Genomic DNA, 24,192 nt, shown 5'->3' with positions numbered 1-24,192 from the left:
GAGTAGTAGTTACATAAACCAGAATGAGGAAGGGAGTCAAAACAGAGTGAATAGTACTTGTGAAGAGATATAACAGTAGATATATTTAAGGATCAATGACTCATTCTGTAGAATTGAGGTGAAAAACACCTGTGGGATAACAGTAGAAGTTGAGGTTACAAGCATAAGTGGAAACTAATCATTAACATTCTGAAAGTTACAATAGGAATTATTGAAGAATCTTACAAGTAATAGCCTAACTGGGATTGTCATTAGAAAGATCACTCAAGTGGCAATGTGGCAGATTATTTGGAGAGGAGAGGGTCTGGCCAAACCATAGAAGGTCAAATGTGGGTTAACAAGAGCTTAGAGTATGCAGAGGAGGGCTGAATGGAGAAGGGATGACAAACTGTAGAGGTTAATTAAGGTCTTTTAGGACTGGATGATATTGGATGTGGTGAGTGAGAAAGAAATTTAGAATGACGCCTGGATTTCTGACATGATGACTAAGTAGATAATGAGACCATTCCTCAAGACAGAAAGTACTGGGTGAGGACCAAATATATGGGAAAAGATGCTGAGCTTGATGTACCTGTGAATAGCGAAGTTGATATATGAATGTAGAGCTTAGAAGAGAATTCTAATAGAGAAACATAGATCGTGGTTAAGGCCAATATATGTCCTTGGAGACTGAATAAAAAAAGCAGATTTCCAGTGACAGAGTCCTGGCCCCATCATTTTCGGAGCAAACTTCGGACGGAGTGCATTTGATGGGGACAGAACTTCTGTATAATAGAAAACTGAGAAAAAAAAGTTAAGGGTAGGTGAGTGTTTAAGAAGAAAAGTTAGCAGTGTCAGATAGTTCAGAGAAGTCAAGAGGGCTAAGGGGGAAGTATACTTGCTTCATGTGGCCCAAACAAATACCACTGGTGATCTCAGCTTGAGCATCTCAGTGACATGGTTGGAGTGGACAGTGGTGGCAGATGTATTCATTTCCTGTGGTTTCATTCATACCACCTCTAAGCCTTGGTCTTTTCAGTATATAAAAGGGAGGCATTATTCTCCATGTAAGTCCTATTTTAAACCCGTTCTTTCATGAAATACATTCCATGAGTCCAGCCCAATAACTGTCGCTCAGGAGGCCTGTAGTCTGCACTGGCTCCCTTCCCCTGCTTCCTGTCTGTGCTCACTGACCACAGCCTCTCTTCATATTCATTATCTCAGATGTATAGTTTACTCTAGTAATTTCCAAGGCTGGATGGGGCTTGCAGGAAAACTGTGGTTTTCAATACCAAATTCATTCATTTTAAAAGTGTGCTTCCCATGTTTTTGTGATATTTTTGTGATGCTGATGGGCAAGCTGATTCTTTAAGGCAGTAACAGGTGATACCCTGGCTGCTGAGAGCTGAGTGCTCTTTTGGCAAGGCTATTTGGGTGAAAAGAAATGTATGTAGTTTCTTCAGAAGTGACTGAGAGAGTCTCAGAAGAACTCAGATCTTTTCTTCAACAGGATCACATTCACACACATGCCTTCTCTCGTCCAACGTGGCCATGGCCATCAGCGATTGCTAGGACGGGAGAGAATAAACCATGGGATTCTCACTGCTTGCCTCAGGATGAGCAAACAGCCCTGATGTTCACTTGGCACAGACCACAGATGATTTTTGCAACTGTGTTTACAGTCTGTTCACTTAAATGAGCCGTCACTGTACTCCTGGGAATAACTTTTTGTGAATCTGAGCACAGCAGGCGGCATGAGATGATGACCCTACTGAATGAAATTTGCTTCAGCTTTGCACATCTGATTTTTATGACAAACAGGACCTGGTTGGAAGCACGTCCTCAGAGCAAATCTGATTTATTGTTCATGTTTATTGAATTTCCTGACAGCTGGGTAGATGAAGAAACCACTTTGTAGTTACAGTAAAACTAACATTTACTGGGTGTTTAGTGTCAGGTATTGTCTGAAGCACCTGGCTGTATTAGGTCCTTATATGTGTGAGGTAGGTACAGTCATTGTCCCCACTTGGGAACTAGATTTGAAGAGCCTAAGGGATTTTCCTGCATTGCATGGCTGCAAAGTGGTAGAGCTGGAATTTGGACCCATGCTACCTAATCTCAGAATCTGTTTTCTTAGTCACTGCACTTTACTGATGGTCCTTGTACATATTGTGATGCCTGAAGTGTAGCTGAAGTTTGTAACGGGAAATGAGAGGCGGTTCTGGTAGAGGACAGCCAGGACAACAGGGGGGCCTTGCACAGATAGCACAGTCATGCTTAGACAAACTCAAGTGTCTCCACACTTCGCAGAGACAGAAAGTGTTCGGATATGGTCATGCTGTGCATGAGGGCTGTTGGGACCTGGAGACTATGTACTTGCTCATTGTGAAAGGGACAACTAACATAAACACGTTAGAGTTTCTGTTTGTCAACAGAAGCCAGAAATTGGGATTTTAATGTGAAATGTCCAATTAAAAAAAACCTTGCTATTTTAATGACCTTGCTTTGTCCATTAATGGTTAGGTTGTGCTCTGGCCAGGTTTTCCTGCAGTAACCAACAACCACCACAGTTCAGTGGCTTAACACTATTAAAGATCACTTCTTGCTAATGCTACTTGTCCACCATCAGTCAGCAGGAGGTCTCTGTTCTTTGAATATCAAGAGATCAGACTGAGGGAGGTTTTATTCAAACACATATTTTACATAATAACTAAACTACAGTAGCAAGAAGAGTAACTGACCCTTAAAGCTTCTTACAGAAATGACACTGGCACTTAGATTCAGTTCATTGGCCCAAGATGGTCAAGACCACACTTAACTTCTAAGGAGATGGAGAAGTATCCTCCTTCCAGGGCTGAAAGGAGAAGCTCCATATTTTAGAACATCTCTAATGATGACCGTAGCTCTATATACTCTGATTTTCAAGGCAGACATCTAGAGTTTTTTCCTAATATAGCATACAGTTTTCAGAGATCTCAAACAAAAGTTGACTCAAAAAACTGGTTCTAGAAAGATTAAATTAGATTTACCTAAAAAGATTCCTATGTGGCTTAATATGGAGTGAGGAGGCCGCCTATTTAAATACTATGTTCTTTTAGCTGATTAGGAATCCGTATGCAGAAATAGTGAAATATCCTTAGCTGAAGTGATGATTTATGTAGGAGTATTTATTCCCAAAGGTACTGCTCATATATTTTAAATATTTGTTTAAATCAGACATTTTGTGTAGCTTGTCTCATTAGCACTGTAGGACATGAGCCTTGTCTTGTTAGATTATACCCTGTCATGCCTGCCTATATATAAATTGGTTATTTAATAGATGTTAATCTCTTGATATGTTTTATTGATTCGTGGTTTTTAAATCATTACAATTAAAGATCTTGACTTCCGGAGATGTCATAGAGGTTGAAAACACCTCAGGGTAGCTTTTCAGAAGTTGCTTATTATTGATTATGATGAGACCTGAGAGCCCAAATTCAGTAGGCCCATGGTTTCAAGGGCCATTCTGACTTATACCCTCTGAATCACAAGGCAATCAGAGCTGCTTCTCAGATATTATTTTTCTGTGATGTTTTCACTTGCTTTTTTTGGCTGTAAGATTTGGATGAACTGTCACTTGAAACAAAATTCTGAAACAAATGCAAGTGCTCAGGGAAGTGTTTGCTTGCCTAAGATCTTACAAGGCCCTAAACACTCTTCAAAACAAGCCCATCCTAGCTGCTAAGCCCACACCCTTTCTGGATGACCAGATAGACAGTTATTCTCATTCTCATGAAATGCAAAGTGCTCAGGGACATGAATTGTGAGGACAGAGCTTGGCTCGGGAACAGTGTTTCTATAACTTAATGGTAGAATTACTCCCCTTGGAGAAAGTTGCATGAACACAAGTTACTCATTGATTGAATCCCAACCATGCAAGTGCGTTTCCAAAATCAGTCATTCTTCATTTGCTCCACGTGTGCTGCTAAGTATTAATATAATTGCCTGTGTGACTTGGTTCTCTATGACCTATCCCACTGCTACCAAAGGTAAAGAAGGTGTGCCATGGTATTAAGATTCTGGAGTCAACCGACCTGCATTTTCAGGCCATTACTGGTGCTGTTTACTAGCTGTGTGATGCTGGCAGGTCATTTAACCTCACTGACATTCAGATGCCTTATTTGTAAAATAGAGGCAGAAAAAAATCACCTATGTCATCAGGTTGCTGTGAAGATTCAATGATATATGTGATGTGCTTGGCATAATGCCAGACACATGGTAGGCATTCAGTAAAAAAATCAACTATTAATATTTCATTACCACCTTTATAAAAATATACATTAAGGATGAAAGGATCTCAAAAGTCTTTGGATTTAGCTACTCCTCAGACAATTTAATTCCCTCTCCAGTTTCCCCGCCAGAAAGTCTCCTACCTAGCTCACGGTTGAACACTTGGTGCTGGATAACTCTGACTTTTCAAACTCTTTGACATTGAACTAAACTTCAGCTTAAACCTGTAGTTTTCACCATTTGGAAACACAAGGAACAAATGTAATCCCTTTTTTCATGACAGCCCGTTGTGAATTTAAAAATATCTTTAATCACAGGCTTTTCCTTAAACTTCCTTGGAACTTTTCCTACCTCTCCCTGAAACTTTCATTTGATCTTTCTCCTTCCCTTCAGCACTGAAATTTTGGAAAGAATAGTCTGTAGATGTGGTTTCAACTCCCTCCAGTTTTATTTTGTCTTCAACACCTTGGATGTAGTGATTCAGCAACTCCCTGCTCTGAGGCTTAGGGGCTATGCCCAGGACTCAAAACAAAATGAAAAACAGAGAGGATAGAAGGGGGCTGTTTTTTAAAAAAGGTTTATTTATTTATCCAATAGGGACACAAAGAGAGGCAGAGACATAGGCAGAGGGAGAAGTAGGCTCCCTGTGGGGAGCCCGATGCAAGACTTGATCCCAGGACCCCAGGATCAAGACCTGAACCAAAGGCAGACGCTCAACTACTGAGCCATCCGGGTGCCCCAAGAAGGGAGCCTTTTTTGTTGAGTCCTTTGTAATGTTGTAATCCCTATACTAAGAGAGTCTACATACATATTCTCATTTTATCCTTACTAGATCTTGGGTAAAATGTGTATTATTGTCTGTGTGTTAGTCTTGAGGAAGATGTGTCTCTGAGTGTTTGAACTGTTTACTCTCTGCCATCTTGAACGGGTTGGAGGGGTGGGACAGGGAGGCTCTCTGCCTCCAGAGTCCCTGCACTTAAACACCATGTATAGAAATGCAAATAAAGTTGAGTAACACAGGGAGGTAGGGAGAAACTTTCTCACCAGTTCATATTAGTGGGCACATGTTATGTAGAAGACCGATTTGTACTGTAAAAAGAAATGTGCCTAGCCCTTGTCCTCATTTATGGAAGCTCACAATCTGGCAAAGATGCACACATGTATGCACACACACAGATACCTCACAAAAATAATAACTCACAAAGGACTGAAAGGTAGCAGTATAGGCATGTGCTATGAGGTCACTCCCATTCATTCCTTTTCTGCATTTAAGAAATAGTTTATGAAGAGCCCGGATGTCCATCAACAGATGAATGAATAAAGAAGAGGTGGTATGTGTACAAGTGTGTGTGTGTGTGTGTGTGTGTGTGTGTGTGTGTGTGTAGGAATACTACTCAGCCATCAAAACAAATATAAAATTGTACTATTTGCAATGATGTGGATGGAACTAGAGAGTGTTATGCTAAACAAGATAAGCCAGTCAAAGAAAGGAAAATACTATATAATCTCACTCATATGTGGAATTTAAGAAACAAAGCAGATGAACAAAGGGGAAGGGAAAGAAAAATAAAATAAGATGAAAACAGGGAGACAAACCATAAGAGACTTAACTCTAGGAAACAAACAGGGTTGCTGGAGAAGAGGGGGTAGGAGGATGGGGTTACTGGGTGATGGGCATTAAGGAGGGCACTTGATGTGATGAGCACTGGGTGTTATATGCAACTGACGAATCACTCAACTCTACCCCTGAAACTAATAATACACTATATGTTAACTAAATTGAATTTAAATAAACATCTTAAAAAGAAATGGTCTACAAAAGTGTGTCTATAGATCTCATAACAAAGGAAGACACACATAGGTATAGGCATAAATAATGATAGAAGGATATATAAAGATCCAGAGTGTAGAGAGATATGGATATATAAAGATGTTGGGAGATAAGTATGTGGAGATTGAGATACAAACAGAGGGGAAAATGTATAAAACTATGGCCTGGAAGGATACTCGTCAACTTCAGTGTAGGGGCCAGAGAAGAGGGGAGGTGTGGGGAGCAAGAGGGGCAGAGGAAACAGCCTCTGTAATGTTCTGTTCATTTTATATACATAAAAATATATGACTAAAATAAAGAGATAAATTAAGATGTAAAGGGAGGGACACAATTCTCTTTTAACTAGACTGGGCCCTTGGTAAGATTCCTATCAGGAATCTTAAGGCTTTCTGTCATTTTTAGCTTGAAAACTCTGTCACCATGAGAGAGCCCAGTGGTTAATTAGGGAAGGTTTGCACCCGGGGGCGGGGTGGGGGCCTCCCGAGGGCCCTGGACCCTCAGCCATCCTCGGATCCTGACACCTGCTACTGTCTGCTTCTGCCCGCAGGCCGTGGGCTGTGATCGGCGCCTGGGGAGCAGCGCCCGGGAGGACAGCTGCGGCGTCTGTGCTGGCAACGGCTCCACCTGCAGGCTCGTGCGGGGACAATCCAAGTCGCACGTTTCTCCTGAAAAAAGTAGGTCTGCAACCCACCGCTGTGTTCCCACAGGACAGAAGGTGCTCCGGACCCCCGTCCCCTAATACCGAATACCGTCTTCCTAACTGAAGTTTTTTGTTGGAAAGCGCTGTTGACTAGTTTTCGGAAAGTCAGATTTCTTTGAAAACATGTCTGTCAAACGTTTGGTTCCATTGGTTTTTTCCCAAGACTACCCATTTCATTGAATCATGACCATTACAGAATATGACTAGGTTGGTTTTTTTTTAATTTGCTGGTTTTTTTAAAAGATTTTATTTATTTATTCATGAGAGATATACAAAGAGAGAGGCAGAGACACCGGCAGAGGGAGAAGCAGGCTTCATGCCGGAAGGCCGACGTGGGACTGGATCCCAGGCCGGGATCACCACCTGAGTCGAAGGCAGGTGCTCAACCACTGAGCCACCCAGGTGCCCCTATTTGCTATTTTTTTTTAAGGTAAAGCATGAAGTAGTAATTTTTGATTTGCCTCCCTTGATTGCTAACAAGGCAGAAAATCTTGTCACTAGTGGTTCTTGCCCCTCTATTCCTTCTTATCTTTCGGTCAGCTCCTAAAGTCACTTACTCATTTTTTCTGCTTGGACATTGATCTTTTACCCACCATCGTGAACTTTTATTATATCGTATTACCTTTTGTCTGTTACATTGATTTTATTTTAATTTTAACTTTCAGATTTCTTTGTGATGGCTCTTTTAAATATTGGTTTCCATTCGTTACTTGACTTTCAGTATTGTTTGTATTTTTGGGATCGATAGTTTCTAAGTTTTATAGCCTCAGAAATGTTCATGCTTCTAATTTAATGGTATCTGCCTTTTTGAATCCTTCAATTTGGGGGTCAGTAAACGTCTTGAGTAAAGGGTCAGATAGTATTTTAGGGCTTTACAGGGCATATATATCCATGGTCTTGACTATTGTGCGCTGCTGTTGCAGCACAGAAACAGCCACAGACCACTCATGAACAAAGAGCATAGTTGTGTTCCAGTTAAGCTTTATTACTACAGGTATCAATTCAAGCTGGACTTGCTGTAGAAGTCAGCCATGGAAAATGGGGAGTGGAGGGAAGAGATACCCCAAGGCCCAAAGGTGACCGTGGCAACAAGTGGCAGTGATGGGCAGGGGCCAGGGGTTGAGAGGCCTCTGTCACCTGTTACTGACTGGAGGAGGTGGGTGTGGCTAGTGACCTGGGCAAGTCTGTTACACCACCAATTCCTTGGTGGTAGAGAAGAGGTTTTGTCCCAGCAAGCTGGCGCAGAAGTAAGTGAAAGCACTGAGGGTGTAGGTGACACTTGTGATGCTATGAGGCATATGAAGCAGGACTGTATTGGTGGTGCGCTTTGGAGGGACCTCAAACCTCAAAGTGGTAGTAAAAATCCTTCCAAAAATACCATGCATAAGAGTCGCTGTTCATACTGGACATCCCACTTTGTGGGCGCTGTTATCCTAGGTTGCTGCTTCTTCCTCTTTTTTTTTTTTTTGTATATTTTTTTATTGGAGTTCAACTTGCCAACATATAGCATATCACCCAGTGCTCATCCCGTCAAGTGCCTCGCTCAGTGCCCATTACCCAGTCACCCCAGCCCCCCGCCTAGGCTTCTTACTCCAGGTTGGAAGGCAGATCCTCCCGAGAGGACCTTATTGAAATCCGGAGGGGCTCCTCTACCCACTTGGGAGCAAAAACTGTGGCTTTTCTGAAGGCTGCAGTGACGTTCTCTTCTGGAATCCTGTCAGGTGTGTTCTTCTCCCTTTGGCATCCAGGTGGTGAGCCAGACATCCACTCCAGACCCGGGGCCATGTCCTTCACTTTCCGAGACTTCCTCCCAAAGCACCTGCTCACTGCTCTGTGTCCTCACCAGGGCTTCCTTTCTTCACTAATTTCTATGCACACCTTTATGTTTCAAAGTCTTCTTTTATAATTACAGTCCATATGTCCTAGTGACATTATCCTTTGGTAAAAAGGCTTGCTTTTCAATACTTTGAATGCACATTAGACATTCATACTAAAGTAGCATACTCTGGTTTTGAAGCTTTCCTTTTTCCATTTTTTTAAAAGTAAATATATATATATATATATATATATATATATATATATATATATATGTTTTAATTCTGACCAAAAAACCTAGATTTGTTATAAATTCAGGAGAATAACTGTAATCTGTTTGGTATTTAAATAAGTAATCTCTGAACATCTAAAAGAAATATATAAATATATATCCAAAATATACAGAAGAATAAATGAGAATGGAATCAAATGGTTTATAAAAAGTTAGTTATACTCAAAAGAACACAGTAATGGAGAGGAAAAATACAAGGCATATATAAAATTAAAAAAAAAACAAACAGACCTTATTTACAAAAATACAAGTTTACAAAAAAATAAATTTACAACCCTTAGGTTGTAGTTTGTGGACCTCTGCCTTAAAGGGAAAAAAATATTATTCCTGTGTTTTCTGCCAGCACTTTTATGGTTTTGTTTTCCTCCTTTAGCATCTTTTGTTCATTTGAATTTATTTTGATGTGACTTATGAAATAGGGATTTTATTTATTCTTTCCAAATAGGGAAAGCACCACGGGAGGGGTGGAGGGTAGGGAGGTTTCCAGGCAGAGGAAATCTGAATTTCAGATGACCCTGAATTTCAGATGACCCTAATTCGGTATGACCCTAAAAGAAAAGCCTTGGGATCCTTGGGTGGCTTAGCGGTTCAGCGCCTGCCTTTGACCCAGGGCGTGATCCTGGAGTCCCGGGATCGAGTCCTGCATCAGGCTCCGGGCATGGAGCCTGCTTCTCCCTCTGCCTGTCTCTCTCTCTATCTCTCTCTCTCTGTCTGTCTATCATGAATAAATAAATAAAATTAAAAAAAATAAAGGAAAATCCTTGGCATCCTTGAGAAACTATTAATATGTTGCTCAGGCCTGAATCCCATTCCACCTGGTTGGGGTGAAGGATGAGACAGATGGCATTCAGGAGGCAGCCATATGGGCTTTCATTGTTGTCCTGCACACTTCGTGTTAAGTGGAGTCACCAGAGCAAGTCAGGCAGATGAGTGACATGATTAGATTTGTGTTTCAGTAAAATAATTCTGGCAGCACGTGGAGGCTGGGCTCCGTGTGAGGTGAGCCTGGAGGCAAAGAGCCCAAATGGGAAGCTTTTTAAAAAATACTCAAAAGTATTTGAAAAAATGAAGCCCTAGTCTAGGGAGTTGTGGTGGGAGAGGTAGAGGAAGGAACAGATTGAAAAGATCTTTATGGGGTAGAATATGCAGAGTTTGATGATTCTTGGAATGAAGATTGCAAGAGCCAAGAAGCGAGGAAGAGGCCAGTGTTCCAGCTTGAGCGGCAGGGTGGATATGTTTGCTGTTCACTTGGGTGAGAGATTCATGAAGAGGAGTCACATACCAAAGATAAAGGTTCACCTTCCTGGATTTCCCTTCTCTTTGGAAACTTGCCTCCATAAATATTAGATATCTTGGTACCTTTCTGATACCTTCAAACAAATGTTGATCATATTCTATTTGTGGTTGAAGGAGTGATCTAAAATATGCTTGTCTATTGTTGACTGGTGGCAAAATTCCCTCACTGATGGTAAATTAGGTAGGTTCACCTAAAGAGATTGTGTAGAATATATTAGGAGGCCAAGAGTTGCATCCTGGGGAACACCTGAAGTCTAGGCTTTTAGCCAGCGAAGAAATTTAATGGAATCTGAATGAGAGGAAATGAAAAGAGCAGGTAAATGCAGAACTTAGCAAAAGCAGTGTCATGGAAGCCAGAGGAGTAATTCCAAAAAGGAGGTAATGGGCATGTGAATTGCTGCTGAGATACCAACTGGAATAAGAGTCCAAAATGTACTCTGACAACTCAGAGACCATGTGTGACCTTAGCAAGAGTGGTGTCCATGAATTTCAGGCTGAAGGCAAAGCCCAGTTGCAGTGGATTGGGGAGTGAGCAGAAGGTGAGACTATATAGCAGGAAAGAGTTGCCCTGGACAAAAGGAAGGTATATACCTACACCGTGTCAGCAGCTAGATGACTATACAGGCACCATGGAGAACATGGTGAGAAATCAGCAATTTTCCAGCATACTGGCTTTTTTTTTTTTTTTTTTTTTGGTACTGTTCATTAAGAGGTAAGAGCTGCATAGGAGTAAGAGCTCTCAGAGACTTTAGAGTGTTCGCATCAAAGAAAGGACAGGACGGAACTCACCAAAACAGGGAAAAGGGAGAGGAATTGCCGTGAAGTCTGAGATTGGAAACTGTGAATTCATAGAGGTTCAAATGGGTGGACTTCATGAAGGAGCTGGCTTTGAGTAGTGGTGCACCAGTAAGAATGCGTTCTTCTACAAATCATGGAAAGTTCACCTTTCAAATGCAGGACAGCAGGCAGTCGGCAGTCAAGGTTGGGGAAACTGTTCTGCTATGTCTTTAAGGACCCAGGCTCCTCTCTGTCTCCTTCATTATCCTTAGAGGATGACTTTCATCTCTGTAGTTGCAAAGTCACTATTAAACATTCACGTTCATCCACCCCCAGACAATAAAGATGGCGGTGCAGACATCCCTTGAATGCTATATTCTTTATTCAGGAAGAGAAATCCTCCCCGGGGAGGTCTGCCTCTTTGCCTACAAGTGTGCCGTGCACACACTGTCTAAGGAGCTGGGAGAGCAAGTCTACGGCATTCCACCCACTCTGTTGTTACTAATATTGATACAGTGCTTTATCACACGGAGTTCCCTTCAGGCACAGCCTATCACTTAATTCCACTAAGCCTTTCCATTGTAGCTTTGATATTGTCAAACCCATTTGATGAATGAGGAGACTATGGACCAGAGATGTTAAGGAACATCTCTCATAACCAATTATGAAAGGCAATATAGGAAAGAAATTGGGCTCTGGGGCCAGTGTTCTTTTTTTGTTTTTGTTTTTTAAATTTATGATAGTCACACACACACAGAGAGAGAGAGAGAGAGAGAGAGAGAGAGAGAGAGGCAGAGACATAGGCAGAGGGAGAAGCAGGCTCCATGCACCGGGAGCCCAACGTGGGATTTGATCCCGGGTCTCCAGGATCGCGCCCTGGGCCAAAGGCAGGCGCTAAACTGCTGCGCCACCGAGGGATCCCTGGGGCCAGTGTTCAAATCCTGGGTTTGTTGCTTACTGCTGTGTAAGCAGAACACGTTTTTTTTTTTTTTTTTTTTTTTTTGACCTCCTGTGTATTTTGGTTTTCTCATTTAAATTGGAAATGGCAATAGTCCTCCCTTTGTAGAGGTATTGTTTAATAAGTAAATCAGTCATGCTGAGCATTGCAAATAGTGTCTGGCACCTAGTGAGTGCCCACTAAATGCTAGCAGTGTTTTTATTAGACATTTGGCTCATTTGGGTACCAATGGATGTCACACCTTTTGCATACATTCAATGTATATGTGGATATTTGCAAGCAGTTGTCCAAGTCAACATTTTGTCAACCTGGATATTGTTTGTAAGAGAGCTACTGATGGGTGTGGAGGAATAACTTGTCAGAAGTGTCAAGGAAGAGTGAATTAGAAACTAAGGGTAGAGGAAATATTCAGCTCAGGGGAAGACCAAGAAGAGCCAGCCTGGACTGTAAACAGTTAATTCAGGTCTGCTTTTGGACAAGAAGATGGAATGGGGAACATAATAGCCAGCTCTGGTGTTGGGGAAGTGCCTAGAGTTAGCACTGGCTTTAAAAAGCCTGGAAGTCTCATTAGAAATAGATGTGGTCTTGTCAGGATCCAAGAGAGATTAGAAACTGAGATAATTCTAATTGAGCCAGGGGAGAAGTCAAGTGAAATTGGGTCAAGAAATCAGTGTTTTGGGGGGAAGTGTGCCGAAGAGGCTCTGAAATGGGAAGGGATAGATGGGGAGGGGTGCTGGCTGAAAGGGGCCTGCTTGTACTTCACAGTTTCGCACTCCTGGTAAGGTAGATCAGATTCTCTCTGTGTGTCTGTCTCATGCATGGATTTATGCTTTGCAGATTATAGATCCTTTTGAGAATCTATTGGAAGTTATATGTCTTGTATGTATTTCCTCTAGGAAAATAGAGGGAAAATGCACATGTTCCCATAAGGCCCAAATTTGCCATTCTGATTTTTTTTTTTTTTTTGAGGGCATCTCAGACCCCTGTACCAGTTCAGGGCATTCCAGGTCAAAACCCCTAAAAATCTAATCTTTGTGATTAATTTCCCCAAAAGGGTGATGGGAGCATCCGGACAGATCCCTGAACATGGGAGGAGAGGTGATATGGTGAGAGCGGGGCTGCTGGCCCGTCATCAGGCTCCGTACCTCTGTGCTTGGGCTATAGCTAAACTCAGCAGATCCCTGTCTGCATGAAAACAATGCTGCTACTCGTCCTTGATTTTCATTATAGCCCCTTCTTGTCCGTTGCTGCTCCGAAACTGGCCTGCTGCAGCCGTTCTTGGCCAGGATTTTCTGTGGGCCATATGGAAGCACTTCCCTATAATCATGCTTTGTGTGAAAGAAATGTGGGAAATTAAGCCATGTCTCTCCCCGAGTGTGCATCACTGTGCCTGTAGAGTGCACAGAGCTCCTACGTCCTCACCTTGCCAAGTGATCATTCCTGTCTTCCTTGGGGCTCACCCTGAGGCAGGCCATGGCCACGAGAGGCGATTGGCACAGGCTCACTCTGGAGAAAGTGCTCAAGGCTGCTTCCAGGCTATCATTCCCACCATGCCGCAAGGCAGATTCAAGGTTGTAGCTCCTGGAGCCAAAACTTTTGCTATGAGAAAAATCCGAAATTAATCCAGATACAACACGCAAATTTCCTGTTCTGCAGGAGAAGGGGAGAGACTCAACTAACAATGGCATGAATAGCTTTGGATGTTGATTCAGAGAAGTAGAGGCCACTCAGTTTTTAAAGAGAGAAAACTCTACACACAGCAACAAAGAAGCAAGCACATCTATTTGGAGTCTTGATTTGGCATTTAGGTACTCTATACTGTTTCCAGGTTTGTCCATTATTTTGCTTTTGTTTTTGTTTTTTTTTAAGTAGACACCACACCCAGCATGGAGCCCAATGGAGGGCTTGAACTCATGACCCTAAGATCAAGACCTGAGCTGAGATCAAGAGTCAGACCCTTAATCGACTGAGCCACCCAGGCACCCCCACTATTTTGGTCTTCTCCACATAAGGGTGCACATGCATGAGGCAAATAAACAAGCTCACTTGGTCTGGTCTGGCCTCTTCGTGTATTTTTACCTGGTGGCAACAAAGCCTATTGATACAGTGATGCCCAAGGCTGACCTGGAACCCCAGCGTTTCAGTAATCTTTGATGTTTTAAGATAGCCACACCCTCTTACAAAACATCCCTCGCTTGGTACTCCTGACAGAAATAGAATCCTGGGCCCAGAGGGTTATTATTATGATATTTTCTCTTCACACACAGTCCATTTTTCCTTTGACTGTCACTTCCAAAAATAGCCCATACACTGAGATCATTCCGTAGCAGGGAAGACTGTATTAGCTGTAACGTAGCACACAGACTGCTCACATCATCTCTCTCTACCTTCCCATTCATCCTTCTAGGGCAGTATTCTGACCAATTATATTCTTATACCAGAACTCTGTGTGGATAAGAAAGATTCAAATCCAACAGTTTTAATGAGATATTCTCCCCCCGCCCCATTTAATTCAATGAGAGCAGGTGGTGGAGGAAAGATCCTGATGCTGGATATCTAGCGCCTGGTGTTCCTGCTCTTTACAGCTCTTTCCCACTCCTATGTCTGTGTTCTGTGTCCTCTGCATGAGGAAAAACAAGAGCAAAATGACCTGCTGGCTCCACTGCGAAGGAGTACTATGGATTGTGTTTTTCACAAAGTAGGCAGACTAACCATGAACTCCCCCGCTTCAAGCTTCTTCATGAATCGCCTTTATACTTAGGCTAAAATTCATTACCCTTTCTATGACCTTCAAAGTCTTGCATGACTGGCTCCATGTTATGTCATGTGCACCATTTTGCCCCTAATGCACTAGGCTCCAGTCTAACTATCTGGAAGATTCTAGAGTGCAAGTACCCTTCCCCTCCATGGGTCTTTGCACTGACCAATCCCTGAACCTGGAATACACTTCCCTTAGCTCTTAACATGGTTGCTTGCCTCTTTCTCCACCTTGAGCTGGCATGTCACATCCTCAAGGAGGCTTTCTCTGACCAATCTACCAATCTACAGTTGGCTGTTCTCTTTTCTGTTTACTTCCTGCTTGGCCTTTATAGAGCATGTCACAGGAGTTCAATACATATTGAACGAAAGAATACAGGCTCTTTGCTAGAGATGATTCTGCTTCCTATTATGGTTTCAGCGGGACTAAATAATGTTGTGCAACAGAATTGTGCTGGAAGCCAGAGACTGGGGTAATAACCTCAGCTTGGCCGCTAACTCTCTGTGATCTTAGGCGGGATCACAGGGACCTTGGCTTTTTCATCTACATACTAAGAGTGTTAGCATGGATAATTTCCAAGACCTCTTCTGGCTCTGAAAGCCTATTAAGTATATCTGTAATTTATTTCTTGTTTTTAAAAAAGCAGATCTTGGGATTGAATGGAGGTAAGAGAAATAAAAGCAGGATTTTATATAAAGACTTTTTCCAATGCTTTAATGAAAAAGTTCAATAGAGGTGGCTTACCTCTATTCTTAAGAGTCCCAGGAAATTTTATATATGCAAGAAAAGTGAGTTGGCGTGAAGTCTCCTTTTATCTCCCATGAATCACTGCTTGGGTACCTTTTACCTGCTACCATCACTACCTACATGGGAGGGATTTTGTTTGTGTGCTGACCCCCCCCCCATTAACATCTGAGCTCATCAAGGGCCTTTCACACCTGGCCTAATACCTGGCACCTGGTATGTTTTCTGTAAAAGTGTACTGAATTGATTGGACTAGGATTGAAGAACCCACATAGACCAGCTGCCCACTTAGACCAGATGCCCATGTGAATTAAAAGTATTGGCAGCCAATCCCTGTCATACCTGGAGCCACCCAGAAGACTTGACTTCCGTGAACCAGATGAGAGCTCGAGGATTCTTGACCATCATAATAACAGTGGCCTCTGTGGGCTCTATGTGGATGTACCAGGCACTGTGCTCAGTACTTTTATGTATGATATGATTTACTCTTTACCATAACCCTATAGAGTAGGTTCTGTTACAGCCTCCCCTTTGACAAATGGGACAGTGACAAAGGGGCTCAGTAAAATGAAATACCTTGTCTAAAGCCTCATAGCAAGTAAGTGCTTGAGCTGATCTGACGTCAGAGTCCATATACTCCACTGCCCTCCTGAGCTGTCTTCCAGGGGTAGCCAGATGAGCAAGAGAGGAAATGTCCACTGAGGCCTAGAGAGATGGGGCCAGAACAAAGGTAGCACAGACATGGAACCACAAGTGAAGCAAAAGCTGCTTCAACCAGCCAGCCCCTGGCTCCCTGTCTCATAGGCTGGCCCTATGGTTCCTAACCCAGCCTGCACATCAGGACCATCTAGAGAATGTGTTCTGTGTTCTAGTCCTCAAGCCCTACCCTGGAATTTTGGGATGTAAATCTGGACAACTATGTCACCAAATGTTCCGGATAACTCTGATATGTGCCTTTGGTTAATACCTCTGCTTTTCAGCTTCTGATGGCTCTGTAGTGGAGGAGAGACCATTTCCCCCCTGCCCTTCTCAGTTCTTGGCTGGCAGCCCCCAGTGATGAGACGGATTAGCAGGAGAAAAAGAAAATTATGTACATAAGTATGGGAGCCCCACAGAGATCCGAGACTCAAAGAAGTGGCCAGAGCAGGAAGCTTTTATACCTTTTAAACAAAGAAATGATAAATTTGTGAACAATTGACAAGACAAAGGGTTTGGGCTGTGGGTAGTAAATTGTGAAGTAGTAACAAGGTTTTTCATGAAGCCTTCTTGGCTCTAAATTCCTTGTGTATGGTGATGACAAAAATGCCTTCTACCTCCACCCCACCCCTGGTATGAGGAGGGTGCCTTTCTCACAGATTTACCTTCTCCTCTCAAGTGGTCAAAGGAGGGGCAGTGTGTCCTTCCTGCACCTGCTATTTCTCAAGTACTTTTAATTCAAAATAATCAATATACCAAAGTGACATACTTGAGGTAACATGTTCTGAACCCCTGCATCCATCCCACTGTAGAGTCAGAAGGCAAAGGAACATTTAATCCTCATAAGGCTCTTGATTTCTGAGAGGCATTCTAAAGGGCAGAGAAGAAAGTTAGACTGCAATGCTGGGGAACATCTGGACAGACAGTTCTTGCTTGCTGCTTGTGTATAATGAAGCTGTCTATTGCATGCCATTCAATGTGAGTCCTGGAAATGACTATAGAAGGGTACATTCTTAGGCACCCTGCCTTTTACCATGCTCTTCTGAGGAAAAGGCATTTTAGGCCAGTAAAGAAACACAGCTCCAGGCTGGGAGCAGATGTTTCTGCATAGACACAAGGGCTGGCAGCCCAGGATGCTCAGGTGTGGATTCAGTAATAATAGACTTTCAGGGTATAGCATGGAATTAGCTTGGGGCAGGACCAGGGGATGTTGTAGCAGGGCAGATGTAGGTATAGAAATCACTTTTCAACTTGCAGCTGATTCCTCTCACTAAATCAAGTCCCTGACATGTCCCTTCCCTGCTTTTAAGAAGTGGTTGTCAATTTCTGAGTTTAACTTGGCCTGTCTTTGCTCATTGGCGTGTCTCATTTGTCCTACCTCCAGCTACAACAGGTGGCGTAGACAATCCTCCAGCTGCAGAACTGGTATCTCCACACACTGACTTTCCCTTCCTTTGTCTTTCACAATCCCCTCCTACACACACAGAGTGACAGGTGAACTTGATCAAAACTGAGTGGTCGACTTTGAAAAGTCCTCAGCCCCTACCCTGCGAGGTGTCACACAGACTATCTCCTTGTAGTGTAAATGACACCAAGTGGTGATGGGCACATGAATGCATTCACAAACACTGTTGTTGCTGAGCTTACAAAATGCTTTCATAGCCACTTTCATAGCCACTTTCTCATTTTAAAGGAAAATAAGTACTCTTTCCAATATTTCCATAAGGCTGTTATTATTATTCACATTAGTATTTATTGAGATACCTTCCTTCCTCTTTAAAAACACTCCTTTGTTCCTTGGGAATGGAGAGTGGGGAAGAGGGTGTGTGTGTGTGTGTGTGTGTGTTTGTTTTCACCGAAAGAACAGAAGGGGAAGATAGAGGCAGGGTCAGAAAAGTAGCATAAAAATGCTTGACAGAAAATTTTATTCGGCAAAAAAAAAAAAAAATCCAAATTTTAAAAATTGAAAAACAAAAACCAGGAATGGGAGAGAGGGAATGCGCCTGTCAAGGGGAGAGTAAAGCTTCTCTTTTTTTGTAATACCATGGAAAGGATATAGTTAGATTGTTGTAGTTCTAGTTGGACATTACAGTGAAAAATAAACAATCTGATATAAATTGCAGTCCTTCTGGGCTGAAACTGATGTTTATTGATTAGTTGATATTGTGTGGACAATTTACTTCCTGTACATCTTGCTACTTAACAAAACTGTGATCTGCAGCAGGAAATGAGACAGAAAAAATATGATCGAACAGCTGGATTTGAGCATTTATGTGTGGGAGGGAAGTCCATGGAAGCAAATTTAATGGATCCTTAGGTCAGCCCAGTGATTGCAAAATCAAACAAGTAAAATCCATAAAATGGAAATCTGTAATGAACATACTTCTGATGAGTGAGTTTGGGTTTATGCAATTATGATCTGGTTTCATGGTAGACGTTAAGGCTAAGAGTGTAGTTTTTGATTCTAGCCTTAGCTCTACTCCCTTGGAAGTCTGTGAACTTGAGAAAGTCATTTAAACTTGAAAAAAAATTTAAAAAAAAAAAGAAAAAGAAAAAAATCCAGTTTTCTTACTTGTAGAAAATGATTTTTATTAGAATTAAAGAGGTAATTTATCTCAAGTTACCTGGCATTGTGCTCGGAGGCATAGCAGGTGCTCGGGTTTTTTATTTTTATTTTTTGCATTTTAAATTTTATTTGAATTCAATTAATTAACATATAATGTATTATTGGTTTCAGAGGTAGAGATCAGTGGTTCATCAGTCTTTTTTTTTTTTTTTTTCATTTATTTTTATTTAAGTTTGGTTTGCTTACACTAACCCAGCCCTACTGGTGCTTAAGTTCTCTTCTAAGCCCTATGTATATATTACCTTGTGGAACTCTCTCAAAACTCGCTCAAAACAAGAATACTTATTATCCTCATTTTATAGATGTAACTGAGGCTCAGAGAAGGTAAGAAATTTGCCTAATGTCATGCAGCAGTTGCAAGTGGCAGCACCAATATTCCAATATTCTGGCTCCAGCATCTGTGATCTTAACCACCCATCCATATTGCCTTTTCTGGTAGTTTGTGCAGTAACAAAAATGCAGATGACAGTTAATATGTGACAAGAAGTTTCTGGCCTGGAAAATGGCCCAGTGAGTAGCAGTATCAAGAATCTCTTATACCAAATTTCAATTAAAAAGTTTTAGAATAATTCAAACACTGAAAGTGTTCAGCTGGAACCAGTACCTACCACCACCACCAGCAGCAAATCTGGGTGTTTCTGGACAGAGACCTGTTGCCCTCAACATTGTAGGACGGGACAGAGAAGGAGCCTTTCCTCCATGTGCCATGTTCTCGACCATTAGAATCTACACAATTAGAAGGTATGCCTTTTTTTTTAAGATTTTATTTATTTATGAGAGGGAGAGAGAGAGAGAGAGAGAGAGAGAGAGAGAGAGAGAGAGAGGCAGAGACACAGACAGAGGGAGAAGCAGGCTCCATGTAGGGAGCCCAACGTGGGACTGGATCCCGAGTCTCCAGGACCAGGCCCTGGGCTGAAGGAGGCGCTAAACCGCTGAGCCACCCAGGCTGCCCTAGAAGGTATATCTTAAAGCAGCCTTGGAATCAGATCTGATCGGTGGCCTCTTTTGCAAACTCGTGATAGGAGACTTTAAGTGTTCTGTATTTAGCCTGTCCTGAAGCACAAGTAGCAGCCTGCTCCCATGATATTTATGACTGGTTCCTCCATCCATCATGGCTTCTAACTCTGGGTACCTCCAAACTGAAGGGGATTGACCAAAAGACTGTTTGTATGGGATTTAAAAGTGGCCCATTTTAACAGAGCAAACACGATAGTAGTATTTATATCAGAGTTGGTAGAATTAAAGGCAAAAAATCCCCAAAGATGAATATTTTATATCCATCAATAATGAAAAATCAGACTTAAAAATTTGCATGCAAATACCATTACATCAAAATATATTTTAAAAACCCTCTAAATATATAAGGAGAAATTAAAAGAAGTAAAACTGCTGTGAGAAACTTTGATACACTTAAGTCAGTATAAATTACTTGTAGGGTCTGCACAGTATAATTACTGTTACATTAACAGGTATTACTGAACATTGTATTTTGAGGGAATATACTGTCGTTTTAAGCAGCTATTGACCATTTATAAAAACTGATTCTGTGCTAGACTCCAAAGAAGATTTGCAAAAAAAATCTCAGTAAAACAGAAACCACCAGAAAAGACCTCGCCCTGCAGCTGCACACAGCCATTCCTTGCTCCCCCCTGTTAATAGAGGCATGAGTGTCTGTCTTCCTTTCCAAGGCTAATTAATCTCTCCATCTGTGTGCTGGACTCTAGCCCCTCTGCTTCCTCAGAGATCCCACTCCACCCATCATCTCCTCTCTCTTCTCCATCTCTCCCTCTCTTCCTTTCTCATCAGGTTTAAAAAAGATCCCAGATTTCTTCCATCTTGAATACAAGTATTATTTTTTTATCCAAGTGTAATTAACATACAGTGCTATACTAGTTACAGTTGTACAATATAGTGATATATAATGATATATATTTTTCAGTGTTCATCACAATAGTATACTCTTGATCCCATCTCCTATTTCACCCATCCTCCACCCATCTCCCCTCTGGAGATCACCAGTGTGTTCTCTGAATCTTAAGAGTCTAGGTTGGTTGTTTGTCTGGGTCTCTTTTTTTCTTTTTTTATTTGTTTTGTTTCTTAAATTCCGTGTATGAGTGAGACCATATGGTATTTATCTTTCTCTGACTTATTCCACTTAGCATTATATTCTCTAGCTCCATCCATGTCATTGCAAATGGTAAGATTTCATTCTTTTTCATGACCAAATAATATTTCACTGTGTGTATGTATGTATTTATTTATTTATTTATTTGTGTGTGTGTGTGTGTGTATGCATATCACATCTTCTTTATCTATCCACTGGTCAGTGGACACTTGCTTCCATATTCTATATCCTGACTATTGTAAATAATGCTGCAGTAAACATAGGGGTACATATATCTTTTTGAATTAGTATTTTCATTGTTTTTGAGTAAATACCCAGTAGTAGAATTAGTGGATTATATGGTAGCTCTATTTTTAACTTTTTGAAGAACCTTTATACTATTTTCCCAAGTGGCTGCTCCAGTTTGCATTCCCACCAACAGTGCACGAGGGTTCCTTTCTCTCCATGTCCTCACTAACACTCGTTATTTCTTGTTTTTGATTTTATTTATTCTGACAGATGTGAGGTGATATCTCACTGTGGTTTTAATTTGAATTTCCCTGATGATTAGTGATGTCAAGTAAGTATAATTTTAAAACTTGGGTATGAATTATATACAAAAGAATATGTATTTTAAATTCTCCGCATCCTTAGCTGCCACCCTAATCTTTCCCCTACCTTTACTGACAGATTTTAGAAAAACGGTTTGTATTTCCTCTCTACTCCTTCATGATCATTTTATTTTCAAACACCAGCCTTCTGTGCCTACCACTTAATTGAAGATGCTTTTACAAAGCCCATTAACAATTTTTACTGCTGTGAAGACTTTAGTACTGCCGGCCCCTTCCTCTTCAAAATCCTATATCTTGCTTGAGTTCTTGCTGCACTTCTGGTCAGAGTCAGAGCTCTGCCATTTCCTGCAGGACAGTGAAAAAATGCTGACAAGTTTATGACTATGGAACAGTCCTCTCTTACTGTCATTATGATGTGGAGTTTTCAGTCTCTATGCCTCTCTGAATCAGTGCTATGCAAAACAGGGCTCACACGTGTGCAGAATCAGTACCTCCTGGGAGGTTGCTAAATGGGCAGGTTCTTGTACTCCACTCTAAACTTCTGGGTCAGGATTTCTGTGGGTGGAACAGGAATATGTGTTTTAACAAGTTCTCCAGGTGCTTCTGGGAGGTACTGCCCTATAAAAGTGTCACTGAGACTTCTACAAATATATCAAACTGTATGTGAGAGTTACAGAGATGGGAGGGGATTGCACTTTAGGAGGAGAAGACATTTAATGCTGTATAATATAGATTTATTTTCCCATAATTCTAAGGACATTAAATCCTTAACAGTGGTCCCTTATAGTTTGCCCCCCATTCCAAGCCTTGCCTAGTTGCCCTACAGTGTGCATTTCTCTCCAAGTTTAATACTGTGAACAAACGGGGATTCGTTGCCTTCTTCACAGAAGAACATTTGTTCCCAGATTTGAGCATTCTGGCTAAAATCAAAAGCCAGGGGTTCTAGTTGGAGAGGTTTCATTTGAGTATGTAACTGTCAATTGGTGATGGTTGGAACACACACACACACACACACACACACACAGAGTAGATATCTGTAATTCAAGCAACTATTAATAATTATACCTCTAAAGAATGGAATTGGTTTGGAGTTTGTGAGGTCATGGTCATACCTTCTTTTGTTTTTACAAAAACATTCCTTAATTTTACCATAATAAATTATTAATTTATATTATACGTATTCAACCATTTCCCTGCACCCCAAGAAGAAAACATGCTAATATAATAACATATTGGTGTTGTGATTTATTAATGACATGCTTATTTTCTTTGCCTGGATATTCTAAATTTTCTGCAGTAAACAGCATGTTGTATGCATAATAAAAATTTGTTTTGAAAATGCGTGTAAATTGGAATGCTTACCTGAGCTGATGAAAACCTATTTGGGCACATAACTTGGGTTTAGCGCTCTTAAAAAATCTTTATGAGCTTAGGCTGTGTCTAGGAGTAGTATTTGTCCTGTTTGAGTAATATAACACAGACCTTCCATACATTTACGCATTTGAGGACTGTACAGAATTGATAATTACATGTTTGTTTTACAACTTAATTTTATCACTAAGATAATTTGCCTGTTAGTTTTGAAAAGTCTACTTTATCTTCTTGTAATGTTGACCAAGGAACACATGCCATGATTTAACTAGACCCATATTTAATGAACATTTAGGTTTTTTCTTAGGTTTGCTGTGCTTGTTCACATTTGTACAAGTACGTCTTTCATTATATGTTTCATTTTTAAAAGATACTGCTAATTTTTCCTCCAATAAGATTTATTGATATTTTCATAAATTAAAACTTATGAGAGCATTTCATTTTTATTAATAGAATAAGTGAAATGTATCTTGTTTTTAATCTGCATTTCTGTGAAAACCAATGAGTTAAGCATCTTCTCATGAGCTTCTTGTCATTTTAGTCCTTTTTCCTTTGAACTATTATTCAAGCATTTGGCCAATTTTCTTGTTAATTTATGTTTGTTTTTTCTTATTCATTTATAAGCACTCTTTATTAACAAAAGTCTACATAGTTATGATTTTTCTGTCTTGGACAATTTTATATTTAATTTTTATGTCAAATGAATTAATCTTTTCATTTTCTCAAGGCATTTTTATGTCTAAAGGGAGATGTAATATTGTCTTTTTGTAGGTCATGCTCATTCTTAAAGTTTATTCCAAGGTATTCCATCTTTTTTTTTCCTTGTCATTGTAAATGAGACATTTTCTATCAGTGTGTTTGCTGATTATTGTTGGTATTTCTGAAAGCTATTAACTTTTGAATATAGGCACCCCTAGGAAATATTGGAGGTTTAGCTCCAGACCACTGTGATAAAGTGAATATCACAATAAAGTGAGCCAAATGAAGTTTTGGTTTCTCAGTGCATATCAAAATTATATTTACATTTATACTGTAGTCTATGAACTGTGCAATAGCATATATAAAAAATGTATATACCTTAATTAAAAATACTTTATTGCTAAAAATGCCTTTAGTGAGTCATAATCATTGATCATAGACCATCATAACAAATATGATAAAATGAAAAAGTATTGAAAATGAAAATATTGTGAAAATTACCAAATGTGACACACAGACATAGTGAGCACATGCTGCTGGAAAAATGGTACCAATAGACTTGTTGGATACGTGATTACCACAAACCTCTAATTTGGGGAGAGAGAGAGAGACAGAGAGAGAGAGAGAGGAGGAAAAAAAGCAACATCCACAAAGTGCAATGAAATGAGGTATGCACATATTAATTTCCTCTTAATTTCTAATGCT

At 40.8% G+C, this 24,192-nt stretch overlaps 1 protein-coding gene across 2 annotated transcripts in view; it reads left to right on the top strand.

Moving 5' to 3' along the window:
- The window catches only part of ADAMTSL3 (ADAMTS like 3), a 339,164-nt gene that overhangs the window by 139,697 nt on the left and 175,275 nt on the right, over positions 1-24,192 (top strand). For both annotated transcript variants that reach the window (XM_055326615.1, XM_055326614.1), the window contains exon 7: positions 6,627-6,753. In XM_055326615.1, coding sequence (XP_055182590.1) covers positions 6,627-6,753 — 127 coding nt within the window. The remainder of the gene's footprint in view (positions 1-6,626; positions 6,754-24,192) is intronic.

The sequence above is a fragment of the Nyctereutes procyonoides genome, unplaced genomic scaffold (genome assembly GCF_905146905.1).
Source record: "Nyctereutes procyonoides isolate TBG_1078 unplaced genomic scaffold, NYPRO_anot_genome, whole genome shotgun sequence".
Classification (NCBI taxonomy): Eukaryota; Metazoa; Chordata; class Mammalia; order Carnivora; family Canidae; genus Nyctereutes; species Nyctereutes procyonoides.
This window is presented reverse-complemented; position numbering and strand designations above follow the sequence as displayed.